Source organism: Alligator mississippiensis, chromosome 1 (genome assembly GCF_030867095.1).
Source record: "Alligator mississippiensis isolate rAllMis1 chromosome 1, rAllMis1, whole genome shotgun sequence".
In the NCBI taxonomy this organism is placed as follows: domain Eukaryota; kingdom Metazoa; phylum Chordata; order Crocodylia; family Alligatoridae; genus Alligator; species Alligator mississippiensis.
The window spans coordinates 15,500,478-15,517,243 of record NC_081824.1 but is presented as its reverse complement, the minus strand read 5'-3'; the positions used below and the strand labels follow the sequence as shown (position 1 = coordinate 15,517,243).

The following is a 16,766-nucleotide window of genomic DNA, read 5'->3' as shown; positions in this document are numbered from 1 at the left end:
GCTTGATGTGGATTGTCTCTCTGGTGCCAGTGAGGAGCCCCTAAAGTCCACCCGTCACTGCAACACTGGGATCTGAGGTGGAAAATGTTCGAGGGATCGTCTTGTTGCGGGGTCGTAGTACTATGAATTTTGTATTGATTTCAGTGGAAGCAGCAAGTGATCCCGGGTTCTGAATATTATGTCTCTCATTTAGGGGTGCCATTGTGAACATAGGTGCTTTGCTGCGGTACCTTCCTCCTGTAGTCCCTTGTGCACTTGGGAGAGAGAGGATTGCAAAGGACGTAGTAAAATCAGGTGGATTTTTCCAAACTACCAATCCAGAATGATCCAGGGTACTTGCATGTAAAATAAACCTCTCACATGCTCTGCCTGGATTAACTCTTTGGATCTAATGTGGCTTTTTTTGTCTGCTCGACACCTGCACCCCAGTGGACTGCAGCCCATGCTGCGCTCTGCGGCTTGTGAGGAATTGGAAGTGATGGGCTCTAGGACCCTGGGAACTCCGCCAAGGCCAGGTAGGTCTGTCTCATTTGTTAGTTTCACTCAGAGATTCATTCACTTCCAGGGATGTGTGGGCATGTGTGTGTGTGTGTGTAACGTGTGCTTTGTGTGTAGTGTGTGCTTCTGCTTCCTGGCTACTCGTTGTGCTCATTCACATGCAATGGGACTAATAGTGATCTCCCTGCAATGAGGAGTATCCGACTGGGGGGAGAAAGTGATTGCTTTTCTCTAAAGGAAAACCAGGAGTAGGATATTTAAGGATGAGCCCAGATGTGTCTGCCTTTCTCGTGGGACTCATGTGCTTGACAGCTTTCAGCAACTTGGCTAAGACTTCTTCAGACTTTTCAGGTAGGAGAGAGACTCCCATTCTCTGCCTGCATTTATTGATCAGTAATTGCTATGAATAAGCCCCCTGAGGGGGCAGCCCGAGGGAAGGGGATGCATTAGGTTTGAAATAGTGAGGCAGGCAGCAGTTTTAATCCTTTTAAAATAATGGGTTGAAAAGGATCTTCAGTAAGAGGATTTCAGTTCATTAAAAACTTTTTTAACAAACCCCAGGAAAAAGAATTCAGCAGAAGAGTTTTTTGAATCATCGTGGGAAGGAAACAAGGGAAAGAGAAATGACTGCAAACTTGCCTCAGTTTATATTGGTGTTTGTGGTGAGGGATGGGAATAAGTTTGCTTGAGAAAGTAAACAGGATTGGTTTAAAGGGCTGAGAAGTTCTTGGATGCAAATTGAAACTACCACAGCACAATTGAGATTTTTTTTTGTAAGTCGGATTCTTATACCCTGAATCATACTAAATTTTTTTTTTCACGTGCCAATAGTCGTTTGCAGCCCAGGGAAGTAGTCACAGAGTAAGATACTACATCCCCTAAGTGAATCAGAATCTGACCCCACATTTACTTGAGCAAAACTTAGAAACAATTCCTATTCATTACCAAAGGTCTTTGAAAATGAAAAATTAATATTTCCATAGCCTAAGTCATGCCATTTGCACAGGTAAGTGTTCATCCCTCTGCAGATGTGAAATATGATACAAGTCTTTAAACTATGTATTGCTGCATTAGTCACATTAAAATCAGATTTCTACTGCTGTACCCTGTGGATGTCTGTATGTCAAAGCAAATCCAGCCCATATAAAATAAATAAATAAATGTAATTTTGCACTAGCTCAAGAATAAGTGATCGAGATGTATTGACTGCAGAATGCCCCATCTCACTTTGAATGCAACTGGTGGCTGTTGGAGTTCAGCATGTTTTATTAAAGATTGTTATAAAACTTTTTGGAGAGTAAGAGCTTTCAGTTACTGTTTGTTGGTGGCATCATGTCATTAGTGAGAACTGCGTGTCACCAAAAGGTTTAGACTGAAGTGCACGGTTGTAATTTCAATGCCTCCCAGCATTAAAGCACTGGTCCTTGGCGGCCAAGGTATTTGCATATTGCAGAGAGAATTGTGTTTGTAAAGGGATGTTTAGTGAGAAGTTGGAGACTAGGGTACAGTAGTTTTAAGTCTTTTGCTTAAAGTGCATTTGAAGGGACTGACCTGCCTGTAATTCAGCCTTTTTTGGGGGCAGATCAATTCTGTGACTGCCTTTTAAAGGGGATCCGCCTGTGAATGGAAGGAGCTGAGGCACTTCCAATTTGTAGTGGTTTTCTCTCTCCCTCTTCTTTAAGTTTCTTTAGCTCTGAGCTTCCTCTGCATCCATCACTGAAGGCAAGTTGGACAGAGCGGGTGTGTGTGGGCTGGGCTAGTACTCAGACAATACCGCGGAGAATGTGTTTTGCTTACATGTGAGTCCTAATTTAGAAATTCCTGACCCCACTGAAATACAGATGCTTTACATCCCGGTTTACCTTGTTGGCAAGCATTATGTTGTGGCCTTGGGCACTGGCATGAATGAATACACCCTGTAGTAAGGGGATACAAAGCTGATGGCAACACAGTGAGAAAAAGGAAACAAATTCAATATTGTTTAGGGATGCTGGCAAAGGCAAAGGATGCCACATCTCTGAAAAGGGCTGGGGGGGGGGGGAATAACAAAACCTTATGTTATAGAGCAGCTGTTTTCAACTGCAGTGTTGCCAGTTAAAGCAGAGGGGATGGGTTGGTGGTCTAAGCCTTAGCTTTGTGATGTCTGGGCTTTGAAACATAGGCTCACGGTGACCTTGGTCCTGCAGAGTTTCCCTGTGGACTTTTTCAGTGAGATCCACATTAACTTTCATACAGCCAGCCTTCTCAAAAATCTCCCCTCTACTACCCGTGTTCCTTTGCTGCACATTGCTTATATGCGGCATTAAAACAAGCAAGCAAATAGGCTGTTTGTATGTTTTTATTCCTCGCCCTGCCTGGAGCCTTGCATATCTCAAGAGACACAGCACAGGTGTAGCAGGATTGGGACTTTTGTTTGTCCCGTGGATTGTGGTATGTAGGACTGGAACATGTCTTGCTATTAGGTATGGACTGAGCCTAACGAACTGTGGTTGCCACCAGAACTCTGTTTTGTAGATTAAATGGTTTGGTATCTGGAGGATGAAGGTGCTAGATAAAAGTCCAGTATTTTTCCTAGCCATACCTAGCACTTAAAGCAAGTGATTCCCTCCTGGATGGTTTTCTTATCCTGTTACCATTGTCACTGATGGACAGCCCACTTCATGTATCTCCGGCATCCTGGCTGAATGTGGTCTTTCTCTAGTAAGGGCCAGTCTTCTCTTAAGGACTAACATCTGGTATAAGATGCCCATTTTTGCACAGTAAAAGTACTCAGGTAGCTAGATTTGCCTCATTTGTATTAGTGGCTCTGACGTTACTATTAAGCTGCATTTCTTGATTGCTGCCTTTGAGAATGAGGTGTTGTCACGCTTTTGGAAAATAAGTCTGAGCCTTAAAGGGATCTGCATGCAGGTTTGGTCTCTTGCTGTTTGGCCATTGTTACTGTGGCTAGGAGAGCAGGGCATGGGGCCTCCTAGTTGGCCTAGCTGTAAAGGGCCGTCTTAGGGATTTAGCAGGCAAAGGTCAGTGGTAGACCCATGAAGCCATTATAGCACATTCTTCTTCCACCCAAGGTCTTCATTTGAATTCTCAAGGGAAAAGAGACCTAACACTGAAGACCAGCTCAAAATGTGCTCACAGTCTCTGGTTGATACTTTGTGTTGCAGTCACCTTCATCCTGGCTGAGTTGGTCTGAACTGGATTGGATTTGATGGGGTTCCTTTAATGCCTGTTTAGGACAATCTCTGACTGTTACTGTTGACCAACAGTAGGCTATACTCCTTCCCCTTCCCACCACAGACTTTCCTAGAAAGTCATCAGCTGCTCACTTGGGGCGGAAAGGAGCAGAACCCATTCATATACTTGCCCCCTTCAGGACTGTATGGAATAGCAGCATTGCATGTAGGGCAAACAACTACCAGTGCATCTTGAGGAAGGATGGGAATTAGGGGCTGATTTTGCACTTCTTGTATAGACTTTGGCTTTAGTAACAGAAGTACTGGGTGTTGGCTGCAGCCAGGGCTGGTGACTGTTGACCAGGTGTGCAGTGAGGGTCTTGCCCCTCCACTTGGGGTCAGACCAATCACCATATTTGGGATCAGGAAGGAATTTTACCCCATGGTCAGAGTGGTATGGGCTACGGGAGTTGCCTGCATGCACGCATGCACCCCAGTGCTCTCCCCCTGCCCTACTCTGCCCTAGCCAGTGGCAGAAGGAGCGGGGCCCAGCCCAGCCCAGCCTCTCAGGAGGAGCCCTGCCAGACTGCACCCCTGTCCATTTGCCTCTGCCTGCAGTAGCATGGCTTGGGGGAGAGGATGTGGGGGGCATCAAAATACAAGTTTGTCCAGGCTGCTGCATTTTCCCTAAAGCCGGCTCAGCTCACAAGAATATTTTAACAGCCTTTGCAGCAGCACAGTTGGGCACTGTGGTCCCCCTGCTTTACCTGTAGGAGATTAGGGTGGTATGTCTTGTGGCTGTATCAGGGTTGACAATGTAGTTTGCCAATAGGTTAGATCAAGGGGGTCAAATTTATCCCACTCCAAAGGCTAGATGAAATTTGTTGGGCCTTCTTGTGGCCCAGACTGGCGCCACCCCGCTGTGTAGTACTCCAGGCACCAGGCCCAGCCTGCATGCAGCATGCCACAGCCCTGGGTCTTGCTTACTTGGCACGTGGGGCTGGCACAGGACTCTTGTCACTCACTCCGGACCCTCACTGCTGGCCCCTATTGCTTCATGTTTATGCTTTACCTTTCCTGCTTGTTCAGCTTGAATGTTTAAAAATAATCCTGAATGAATTCTGGGGGAGTCAACTGTAATCTGAGAGGGAAAAAAAATAACAATCCCTGTTCTGGGAACTATTTGAGATATGTGAAGCATTTTGAAGGTTTTATTTTTCTTTAATGGGTCTTTAAACATTTGTGTTTGTGGGAGGGAGGCGTTACCTGGCAGTCTCCAGACACGGAGACAAAGAAGGCACAAGCCACTGTCTTGACTAGTCTCTGTATTTACACCACTTTGAGCACTGACAGAAGTGACATTTGTCACATGATCAGCCCCTTGAAAGCACTCCACAACCATGCCATGACAGAAACGCACAGCTGCAGAGTGCTTTAAAAGTGCCCAATCGCACAACAAATGACCCCTCACGTAATGAGGGCCCAGATGAAGGCTCTCCAAAGCAGCGTACCTTCATTAACTTCTGTCTGATCGGGGCCCCCAGTGCTGTCTGCATGAAGGGAGGGGGGGAGGAAGGGAAGAGTGCTCCAGGCTGGGATTTGCCCAGCCTGCGCTGCAGATGGGTGGGGCGGGCAGGTGGACTGGGCTCCAATCCACCCCCACTCCCCACCCCGCGCCCCCTCCAGTGCAGGCAGGGCAAATCCCAGCCCGGAGCTCCCTTCCCCCCCTTCCCTCTCTTCTTCTCCACCCCCCCCCCCCGCCCCCCGCAGACAGCACCAGAGCTGGGAGGAGGGGGAAAATCTAGGGGACAGTGGCTGCAGACACGCAGCTCCTTCTGGATCCGCTCCAAAGTGGAGCCTGATCTCCCACCCCCTTGACCCAACAGTGAATGTCTGTTGGGTTGGGGGGAGTTACTGTAACTTATGACACTTTCTGTGAAGTGCCATGAGTTACAGCTTGGAGCTGCACATCGGTCAGTGCCCTTTGTGTGATCTGGTCTAATAGCAAAGAGCCTCTGACCAATGTGTCCATTAGGTTGGGTATCCAGCTCTGCTCACTCCTGTAGCTTCTGCATTTCATCCCCTCCTAGCAATGGTCCTGCATCTCCATCTTCTGCCAAAAGAGGGAAAGCTGTGACCCAAACTCCAGGTTGTAGCAGAAGTGGATTTTATATCTAGGCTGTTTCACCTCTATTCTTTCTATGTCATCTGAACTTCCAATCCAAGGCCTCAATGTTTTACAAACATTAATGATGTAGAGGGTCTGAAGTGTTCAGGGTCACCTCTGTAGCCTGTGGGAGAGGGAGGACTAGAAAACTGGACCCCCAATACAACTTCGGGACCCTGGATTTGGTAAGGAGGGAGCCAAGGGAATGCTGGCTGCATACTTGTTGATTCTTGTCATTCTAAAAACATATTTCTTTTGGTTTTTTGAAGCTTGCAGTGAGGTTTGTTATCAAAATAAAATACCTGCCATTTGGACATGGGTAGAATTTGGTTTATCAATGCTGATTATTCACAGTACCTCTCAGAGGCACCTGTTGAAATCAGGGTCATATTGTACTAGCTGCTGCGCAAAAGTGCGTTTGCTGAGGCAGAGAGCTCATGTGGTTTGTAAGTGAAATCATGGTGTCAGTGCGATTAATGGAGAGTAACCTCTCCAAGGCTAAAGGTTGGTCCTGACCCCACCCTGAGATCTGTGTGATACAGCCCAATTGAAGACAGCAGGGCTCTGGGGTGGGCAGAGTGATTCAAGTGTAACACCAAATTATCCTCACCTTTGAATTTCCCAGCATATCCTATCCTTTGTATTTGTTGGATGTCGTCTACACACTTTGAAGTAGCATCTGGCCTTGTCTGCACTGGAAGTCATCATGTTTCTAAGGCCTGGCTAGAACCAGGGGAAGCTACAGAGCTATTTACTCTGCTGAGCGGGTGCTGTGCCACTGCAGCAAGGCTGGAGTCTTTAGCTGTGAATGGCAGGCTTTAAATGTAGGCTCTGTGAGGCATGCACCACTTCTGGTTCTCTGGTTCACCACTTCTGGGCATACCTCTGGGCACTTCTGGGCATACCTCATGCATTGCTGATGAACATGAGGTCCAGTTTGGTCCTAAGCACTTGCTTAAAAGGTAGTGGTTGAAAGTTTTCACCATGAACAATTACTTGTCTATTCAACTAGTCAACATAATTTCTATAAGTCTCACAGTCTGTGAGAGCTCCACAGTGGACATGTGCTATCATAGTCCCCTTGCAACAAATATATATATATATACAGTGCCATAGGAATGCACAAATCCAGGGGGCACTTGCCCCTTCATGCTTGCCTGGGAGTGCACACAGCAGTGAGAGCCGCTCTTCTCCCATGCCTCCTCCCCCCCACAAATGAGCCACTTGCAGCTCCATCCCGCGCCCACCCCAGCTGGGCAGTGCCTATTGGTGCCTTTTTGCTTTGGTGCCTGGAGCAGTTGCCCCGTTTGCCCCCCCCCCTTGCTACAGCACTGAATATATATATATATTTGGGGCTGGACTCGATGATCTTCCAAGGACCCTTCCAGCCCTAATGTCTATGAAATATCTTGAGCTCAAGCTTTCCCACTGGAAGCCTCTGGTTTTCATGCCCAGTGTCATTGAAGATGGCAGCCATTGCCCCACTACTGAAAGCCATTCCACGTTTTTGATGGTGTTCTCTGGGGCAAGGGCTGTTTTGGATTGATCCAGCACCCACCACAGTGGACTTACACAGTAAATGTTTATTAATGAATCTTTTCCTGAGCCCTCTGGCCTGGCTGACATCTCTGCAGCTTGACTGAATTTCCCTCAAAGGCTTTTCTTGACTTTTAAGACAGGGAGAGCATTATTTTTTGTTGTGGTTAAAGAATGGCCAGTTTAAAATGTAAGCTGTCTTTGTCACCTGCCTGCTAATTGCCTTGGTGTATTTGTTTGAGCTGATGAGGGCTAGAATAGGAAGGGGACCAGCCCCTCTCCCTGATTACATTTAATCAGCCTGTAATAAAGGCAATTTGTTTGACAAGTCCATTCACCAAATTATCACAGCAATCTTCATGCTAACAGCTTCTGGATGGCCTTTAAATGGACTTTGATATTGGGCTTGAAGACTTGAATAGGTTTAGTGGTGTGGGGGGAAGGCCATTATTCAAATGTGTTGAAAGCTGTGGACAGTGAAAGGAAGAAGTTTGTTAACTCAGCGGAAAGGTTGGCTCTGACACAAGTATGGTATCACTTGGTGAGGAGGGTTTGCATTTTTGGCCCTGCCTGCAAAGAGCAAATAACAGTGTTATAAAAACCAGGGACCCCTGGTCTATGGGACTAAACCCATTAGTTATATTGGGGCAATCCCCTTGTGTGATGCTTTTAACTGGTTTCAGTTGCTCTCTAACGTTTCATTAGAGAGTATAACTCATTACAAACCAACCCTAGCTAAACTGCTTTAACCTTCTGCACTAGTTTGTCTAAACCAGGTAAAAAAAAATCACATCCCACTGGCTGGATGAACATTTCACATAAAAGATTCCTTTGTATGCATTGCAACTTGTCTGGAAGGTTTCATACTAGAGAAAAGATGGGGCATATGGTGGTACAGGAAGCTATTTAGACATCTCGCATGTATCTGAATGCAGGTAATATAACAAATCCTTGCTCTGACTTATGCTGTGCCAAGGGAGAGAACATGAAACTCCTGCTCCTGAAATGCAGGTCCTTAACCTCTTGAGTCAGCACTGAATTGCAGGTAGCAGCAGAGGGACTACGATATGTAGTTTAATGGTCCTTTCCAGCAGAAGCTAATAGTTAAAGTAGTACTTGATTTTTATTTGATGAGTGCTTAGATGTGAGGCTTCTGGGTAGCAATAGATACACAGTGGTAAAGGTGCATACCAGCCTGTACATTGCTGTACTCTGTACAGTGGGACACTGAAGCACTACCTCTTTGAGATGCCAGATGAGTAATAGGATACACAGGGAGACATAAGTATTCTCTGATTAAAATATTGTTTTAATTTTTTGGCATTTAAAGACATGAGAGACCCGGCTGTACTAGTGACTTCCTTTGGGAGCATGGGCCGGTTGTTTAGGTGCTGAAAAACCTTTGAGAATCTGGGCCTTGGGTAACAGCACATCCCTACCCCATGGGGTGTTATATGAACAAATATATCAAATGTGAGATGCTCAGATACCTTGATAATAAAAGCATAACAGTACCTTACATAGAAAAAGGGAAAAAACCAGAAGCTGTATATGTGCATAATATCTACGCGAACAATCATTATCATTGAAGTATGTGAAAGAATGGTTTATCAGCAGATGTAGTCAAACACGATTGTGTTTAACCTGTTACTCAGATGACTCTAAGTATGAGGTCCATGTAAATAGTGGCAGAGACAGCATTAGCCTGAGGACAGCAATTGCATGAGGCAGATTCTTCCACCAAGTCAGATCAAGGCAAGGTGTAGGTTCATGATGACCGAATGTTACACCTCAAAGTTAAATGGGTTCAAGTGGGCTTTGGACAAATTCATAGAGGATAGGTCCATCAGTGGGTATTAAACATGATTGTTAGGAGTGCAGCCTCCAGATTAGGACGTCCTAGGCATCTGAAGCTTTAGGGAGAGGAGCTGGTGATGGATCGTGCTGGACACAAGCTGTTTGAATACTGCTCTGTTCAACTCAGAGAGAGGATGTTTGACTTCCTCAGTTTTGATCCCAAAGATAGGGTATCTGCCAGCATCACAGATGGCCCCCTTATGGAAGAGATTAAGAGGATATTCTTTATAAGACAAATCCTTCTCTCTCTCTGAACTCTCCCCACTGTCACTATCATGAAGGGCATAGTGGAAGGTAATGCTGATGTAGACAAGGCACAGGCATGTTGTCTAGACCTGCTTTCAACAGTGTGAAATCAGACCAAAGTTAATATGCTGACTGCTGTTCTACCTCTGTGCTCCTGAGGAAGAACGGAGAGGCTGTTTCAGCACTGCAGAGAGCTGCACTTGTTTCTAGACCTGTGCCATGCCATGCCTATACATATACCAGTTTAGGCAAGACTTGAGTGTTTGCATCATCTTGTTCTGAGACTTCCTCAAGCAAACCTCTGGCATCCCTAAATGGTTATTTTGGAAGTTAGTCTGAGGGCAGATGAGAGAATACAACACTTAACTGCCCTTTAAAATGCTCAGTGATTCATCTCACTTGTAGCCAAGGGGATTAGGCCAACTGTTTTGAATAGGAAATTTTCCAACTCCAGTTATCCATAGGAAAAGAGGATACCCTCTGTTTGTGATGTCTTCGACCCTTGTCACCTCCTGAGATCTCTGTGTATACACCTCCTTTGTGGGAAAATGTATTTCCAGCAATTTGTAATATGATTGTTTCAACTCAAGGTGTCGGGCAGCATATAAAGTTAATCTTTAAGGTACCAGTCACCTTGGAGCAGTGATGGGGGAAATCTTATGTTCTTGTGGACTGACATCCGCTGCTTGGTCCGTTCAAAGTCGCATCACCTAACCTGAGTGGCAAAAATATATTTAAGTCCTGCAACCAGTAGTGTGTGGGGGGAGTGGGGGGAAGGGAGGCATCAGCCTCCAGGGGGTTGACTAGGAGGGGGCACCAGAATTGTCCCTCCGGGAGTCTTTGCCATGACAAAGGCAGCCCTGCACTGCTCAACCATAGGAGCCAGGCACCTGGCTGTGCATCTGGGGTTTGGGGGATGAGTAGGATCAGTGGAATAGTCCACCCCTTTCAACCCCAGGGAGTTTTTGTCACAGTGGATGCAGCCCTGCACCCAACAGCATACCTGGGGTGGGAGGGAGTGAATGCAACACCTGGGGCGGCTCCCAGGGAGCTCATGTCACGGGGCTGCTGCCATCTGAGCTGCCTTCACTGCCTTCAGCCAGTAGCTTCTGCCTTCACTGTGCAGAGAGTGGCAGCTGGTAAGACTTTCCTTTTCCATGCCTCCCTTCTGTCCACAGTGATTGGGAACCGCTGCACGAATCCATAGGTTGCAGGCAGAGGCGTAGAGGGCTCCTACCGTGCCTGAGGCAGGACAGAGGTTATACCGATCTGTGGTATGGGTACCACCAGTGGTACGCAGACAACCTGTCAGTGGTATACTTTAACAGATTTATTATAATTACTTTATATGACAAAACTTTGCTGGTGGTACTTAAGGGTGTATTGTTTTAAATTGGTGGAGTACAATCTGTCAGAGTTTGGGAACTGCTGGATTAGTGCATTATATGTCCTTTGCTGTGCCAAGTCTACCAAAGTGGATGAGTCTGACAGATCCCAGCTTGAGAAACTTGGGTTTTTAGCACAAACCATAGAGACTCAGGCTTTTAGTGATGTCCCTGGTGGAAGCCATCATACCTGTCGACCAAGCCTAGCTATTGTATCAGCACAATTCTGTTTCTCCTACTGCGGCAGGATTGTCTAATCGGGTCCAATCCAGTCTCAAGTGTACGCAGTTTTTGGAAGAGACGCAACTGCAGAGGGCTCAGTAAGGGCTCAGGGAAGCCCACTGGTCTCATTATGAGGGGCAAGGCACCAGAGTCCTATCTATACCACAACTTACAGCTGCACAGAAAGTAGCGTAAAATTTGTCAGTTTGGATAACACTCCAGAGATGATCCCTATCCAGCTCATGTTTGAGGCATACTGGCAAGATTAGGACAAGGCAATTTGCACTCCTAGTACTTTGGCTACTCCTCTTTTGTGACTCAGTAGAGGACCTCAGACTCCAGGGCTGTGGGATCACGTGCACAGCATCACAGGTACAAACCTAAATATGTGTGTAGGCATGCAACAAAAAACTGAATTGAAAAGCTTTCCACATGCCAGGACCTGATACAGGGCTGGCAGGCTTCTCTTTTTCCCTGTGTACTGCTGATGGTACCCCCAGTACTTAAAGCAAGCTAAGGAATGCAGCTTCTTCCACTGTCTCAGGGATGGGGATGTTGTGTAGCAGAAAAAAGCCCTGAGGGTTCAAAGTCATCTGTGTTGAGTGGTGCAGTGAAAGTAGACCGTACATAAATATTTCTATACAGGAGAGGAACTGATCTCCTGACAAAACTATTCTTCAAAGTAGGGAAGTAGTTTTCTTTTCAAAAACAGTCCACTTGATCATTTTTAATTGCCCAGATTAGAATATGTCAAGGGAGACAATTTGCCATGCATTCCATTTTACACATAGCCTATTCCAGGAAAATGATGTTGCAGCATGTTCACTGTGTCTTTACATGGTGCTGAACATACAGACACTGATGGATTAATGAAAACAAGATATTTAGGCAATTTCCTAAATGATGTTGTAGGTCAAATTTGGCTCCTGATTTAATGTGGGAAAGCAGGTTTTATAGAATACTAGTTCACTGAATCAAGAACAAATCAATAGAAACAGTGAAAGTGCCTCTGGGCCTGTAGTATTTATAACTTGAACTTTTCAATATTTCACCATTGCAGGGAAGCCTGAAAGTGAAATTCATTACAAAGTGACTGTAAATCAAAGGGAAACTGACCCAGTCTATTTTTGTCTGTATGAAATAAATATCAAAAGGCAAACTTGATACCAAAAGGGAAAATATACATTAAGCTCTAACAACCAAGGACACTAATTGTATGAGTGAGTTACAATTTTGCTCCTTTTCTTTTTTTTTTTTTAATCATAATCACCCCAACATAGACACCTCCATTTATGGTTGAACACCTAAATAAATATGGCCTGACTTCTCTGGGACCTGGAATTGAAAATTAGACTACATTTTTATTTAGGTGTTTGAACCGGGATTTATGTGATATTCATTAAGCAACCAACTCGAACATTTTAGGCCTTGGTATCTAGAATCACTGCCATTCTCTCCAGCTTAGATTTACGAGCATTTCACAAACTTGGTCCATTTCTGTGTATATTAAGTTATGTGTACAAGTGCAGAGACACAGCTGATGTCTGTGCAATACTTGGGTTTTTTTTTCTGTTACAGGCATCCCTAATCCATGAAGCAGGGCAGCGAGCTGCCTTGCATGCTGGAGAGTGTTTCATGAGGGTGCAGACAGAAGGGACAATTTTTGCCGGATTTGGCCCCTGAAAGCATTCTACAGTAGGGGTGTGCGAAGCACGGCCTATTCGATTCAGATTCGGATTCAGCCCAAATTGGGGACAGCGATTTGATTTGTTGATTCGGATCACTGTCCCCGATTCAATTCGGCCGAATCCGAATCTGAAGATTCGATGTTGATTCGGAGAATCAGCGATTCGGATATAGACACAGCTTTAAATATTTTTTCTATATACCTTGAGGTACCAGCATGGCTCATGAACGCTGGGGTGCATGGAGCATCCCCCAGGAACATGGGGGGGGCCCTCTATGTGCTTGGTGGTGAACCTGGAAGTAGACTGGAAGTACTTCTGGTCCAATTTTCAGTCTGCCGGGGAGCGTGCTGGGGGGCTCCCCTGAATCCTCCCAGCTCAGTGATTAGCTGCGGGGGGACCCCGGGTGCCCCCCCAGACCCAGGAGGTACCACTTGTTGAGCTGGAGGGGCTGGGGGGGGGGGGGGAAGGGGGCAGTGCACTCTCCGGCGGACCCGGAAGTGGACCAGAAGTGCTTCTGGTCCACTTCTGAGTCTGCTGCCGAGTGCACTGAGGCCCCCCCATGCAACAGGGAGCTGCTCTTCTGTCTGTGCCTTAAATGAAGATGGGAGCTCATTACACATAGCAATTATGTGCTTCGGCTCTTTCAGGGGGCTTATAATGCTAGGATGCCTTAGATTCAAGGCATGTTTCTTCATGTCAAAAAGAGGTGGTGATGGTTTGGCAGCTATCAATCATTCACACTATAAAATAAGGCTTGGGCAGGGCTTTTCAAATGCATGCAGTGACCTTCAGTGCAGCCGTCTTCTTTGGAGGAGCTGCGGCCTGTATGGAGTACAGGTCCCACCACGTAATACTCCATCTTGACCTTAGCCAAGGAGTTCAGATCAGGATGAAGCGTCATATGTTGGGATGTGTGATCCGTTGCATTCACTACAGATGGCTAAACTCCGGGCAAGCAAAATTTAGGAGTACACTTAAAATAAGGGATAGTGAGATGGCAGAAATGTGGGAAAGTTAGTTTTATACTAGCAAATGTATTCCCTGTAAAAGCTGTGATGTTCTATGGAGGAGGAGGAGGAAGAAGGGGAGCACAGGCCAGTCTCAGGCAAGTCTGCTGAGAAGCAGTGGTTTGAAAAGGACGTTTCTTCTTAGAGCATGCTGCACCTTGTGCCTAAAACCAAATCCAAATCTGTTTAGGAGAGCAGCTAGAAGTTGCCAACAGCTTGTCATATAGTGACTTCTGCCCTATCCTCCTCTGACACTGTTGCTGATAGCAAACAAAACTTCAGTAGCCAGAAGTAGTGGGAACGGTGACAGAAAAGAGTGAATCACTTTAAGTACTACTATGGCGGGGTACCAGGGAGATCCCTTAGGAAGCCCAGCTCTTTCAGATACCCCCATATATTTGCACTGCAGTAGATAACAGACTGCTGTACTCAGCCCTTACTGAAGTCTCTCTGGGGAAGAATTAAAGCAGTAAAAATGGTGCCCACTTTAATACCATGTTGAGAGATCAAGATGGAAGCCATTTGCTGAACAGAACAAGGAATTATATTGGTCTTCTATAGTACAGGAATGTATACTGGGTATTCTCGTGTGCAATCTACTGCTTCATTGTCTATAAACCAGTCACAGACGGAGAGCTCTGGCAGTCTTGTAACAATAATGCTAATGTAAAAAGATGACAAAGAGAACGTGACTACACCATTTCATTCTCATTTGCCATCAAGTAATTTAAGAACTATAATTGTGCATATATACATGTACATATATATGTATAAAATGGCTGGACAGGTGTAGACTGGAAGAGCAGTCCTGGCATCGGTACAGTGATCCACTGCCACAAATTTCCCCAGACCTTTCTATATATTGTAGAGCTTGTGCCAAGGCCTCCCTGTGCATGCTGAGGAGACACAGCAGGACACTGCTCAACGTTGCATTTGCCAGTGTTGGGTGTGGGATAATTAGTTACGTTAATTAGGACCGAGGAACCAGGTGGAGAAGAGATGGGAGTGGGGCAGGTTGGTGGGGAGGGTGCAGGAGAAGTCAGCTTGGGAGAAAGGGGCAGAAGAATCTGTGCTATAGGAAAACACTTTGCTCCAGAAGCTGGAGTAAAGCCCAGCGTTCCTGAGGCTCCCCATTTCTGCTGTCAGCAAATATTTGTCAACTCCATCTCTCTCTTGCTGGTCCAGACAGAGAGTAACAACCTAGTACTACTATCAGTTCCTCTGCTAGCTCAAGTAGCAGGAGTTTGCGTGGGGAATCGGACAGTACCCGTTCTAATGACAACCCGTGCAAATGTCAGCATGTTGCCACGTGGTGGAATTTGTTTGCCTTGCTTTTCCATTTGCCATTAAAAAACCTAGAAAAGTAAATGCAGAGAATAAGGTCAGAAGAACATCGTTAGGCTGTAAAGTCAAGAACTCAGAAGTTAGGAGCTGCTACAATTAAAGCTGCCTATGTAACCCAGTTTTATCCCTACATCAGTCCCATCATATCCAGTGAATAAGGCAAAAAAAACCAGGTGGTCATTAATAAGTCGCATGTGTCAGTTCATATGCATAAGAGGCCTGCATAGACGAGCATATTTTTGTCATTTCCTTAGCTTTGAGTGACTGATTTTGCAACATTAATGTTCTTTTAACATAGGCTTATTTTATGTGTAACCTGTTGAAAGTGGTTACAAAATAAGCTTTCATTTTCTGCAGTTGTGACTGCAGATGCTGAATGCCCAAGGTAAATTGTAAGACGTCCCTTTTTAGCGTAGATTCACACGAGGAATTTTTCAAATGATTATTTAAGAGCATTTTTCAGCATATAGGGCTGAAAGGGCATGCTACAAGCTAGAGGTAAATTTTCCAAATGGTGTGAGGAACTTGTATGCTTAGAGATCCTCATTAATGAATAACAGGCTGTTAAAAACATTTTCCTCGATGAGGCTTCGTGCTTTTTCTTCCTGCAGATATACAGGGTCAGTAACCGTGACTTTTCGAGGCACATCCTGACCCCTCTTTGCTGTGGGTAAATTGAGTAAAATAAAGCTCTGGCCTTTGGCTGAGTTTGCTCTCTCTCCAGGTTTCATTGTTCATGTAACACCTTGAAAAGACAAGATGCTGATCTGATTCTTTCTGAATACGGTCTCTTTTTCTCGCTCACCTTTTGTCCAACTGCCCGCTGCTGCTACTAACCCTGATTCACTTCCTGGTTTGTGCGCTCACGCCAGATGAGAAATCAAAGCGGTTCGAGCTTTCTAGAACGGAGCAGAGCCCGACAGCGATTCCCCAGTCGGCGGTGAGGTGCACACGTCGACCCCCGGCTGTGCTGGCGTGTTGGGGGATTGCTAGCGTAACAACGTGGGGCAGCACTGGTTTTTGTTCTGCTAAATAACGTAGAGGGAATGAATTGTGTAGAGAAAAAAAGCAGTTGAAGGCAGGCTGGTGTTTTCCCAAATACCGTTAGTTTTAGCTCCACTGCAGAGTCCTCGCGGTGTAAAATACATTCTAGCCTGGACCACGTGACAGCAGGCCTTTTCCCGTGGGAACCCTGCTGGCGGCAGCACTGAGCCGAGTGGTAGGAACGTTGCCCCCTCATTTTGTTTTGCTTCCTGCCACACCAGCTCCGGGTATAAAATGTTCAAGAAACATTGCAGAAATGGAAACTGCACTCAGTGGTGGTCGTAGGGTTGTTGGGGCCTTGGGCAAGAAAGTCATTTGGGGCCCCCTAGAGCAGGGGTGGGTAAAATGTGGCCTGCAGGCCAAATGCGGTCTGCCAGGCCATTCTATCCAGCTCGTGGGGCCCCTAAAAAATGTACAAAATTAATATTTATCTGCCCCTGTCTGCCTGTCATGCGGCCCTTGATGGCTTGCCAAAACTCATTAAGTGGCCCTCCACCCTAAATAATTGCCCACCCCTGCCTTAGAGCTATGTACTTGGGTAAATATTAACCCACCACAGTTGTATCATGGATCTTTTTAATATTCTTTCGGGGAATTAA

At 45.9% G+C, this 16,766-nt stretch overlaps 1 protein-coding gene across 1 annotated transcript in view; it reads left to right on the top strand.

The window, feature by feature from the left end:
* The first annotated feature begins 558 nt into the window (after nt 1-558).
* Nucleotides 559-16,766, top strand: part of EVA1A (eva-1 homolog A, regulator of programmed cell death) — a 310,552-nt gene continuing 294,344 nt past the window's right edge. Inside the window, exon 1 of the mRNA XM_019480988.2 lies at nt 559-849. Coding sequence (XP_019336533.1) covers nt 762-849 — 88 coding nt within the window. The 5' untranslated portion in view covers nt 559-761. The remainder of the gene's footprint in view (nt 850-16,766) is intronic.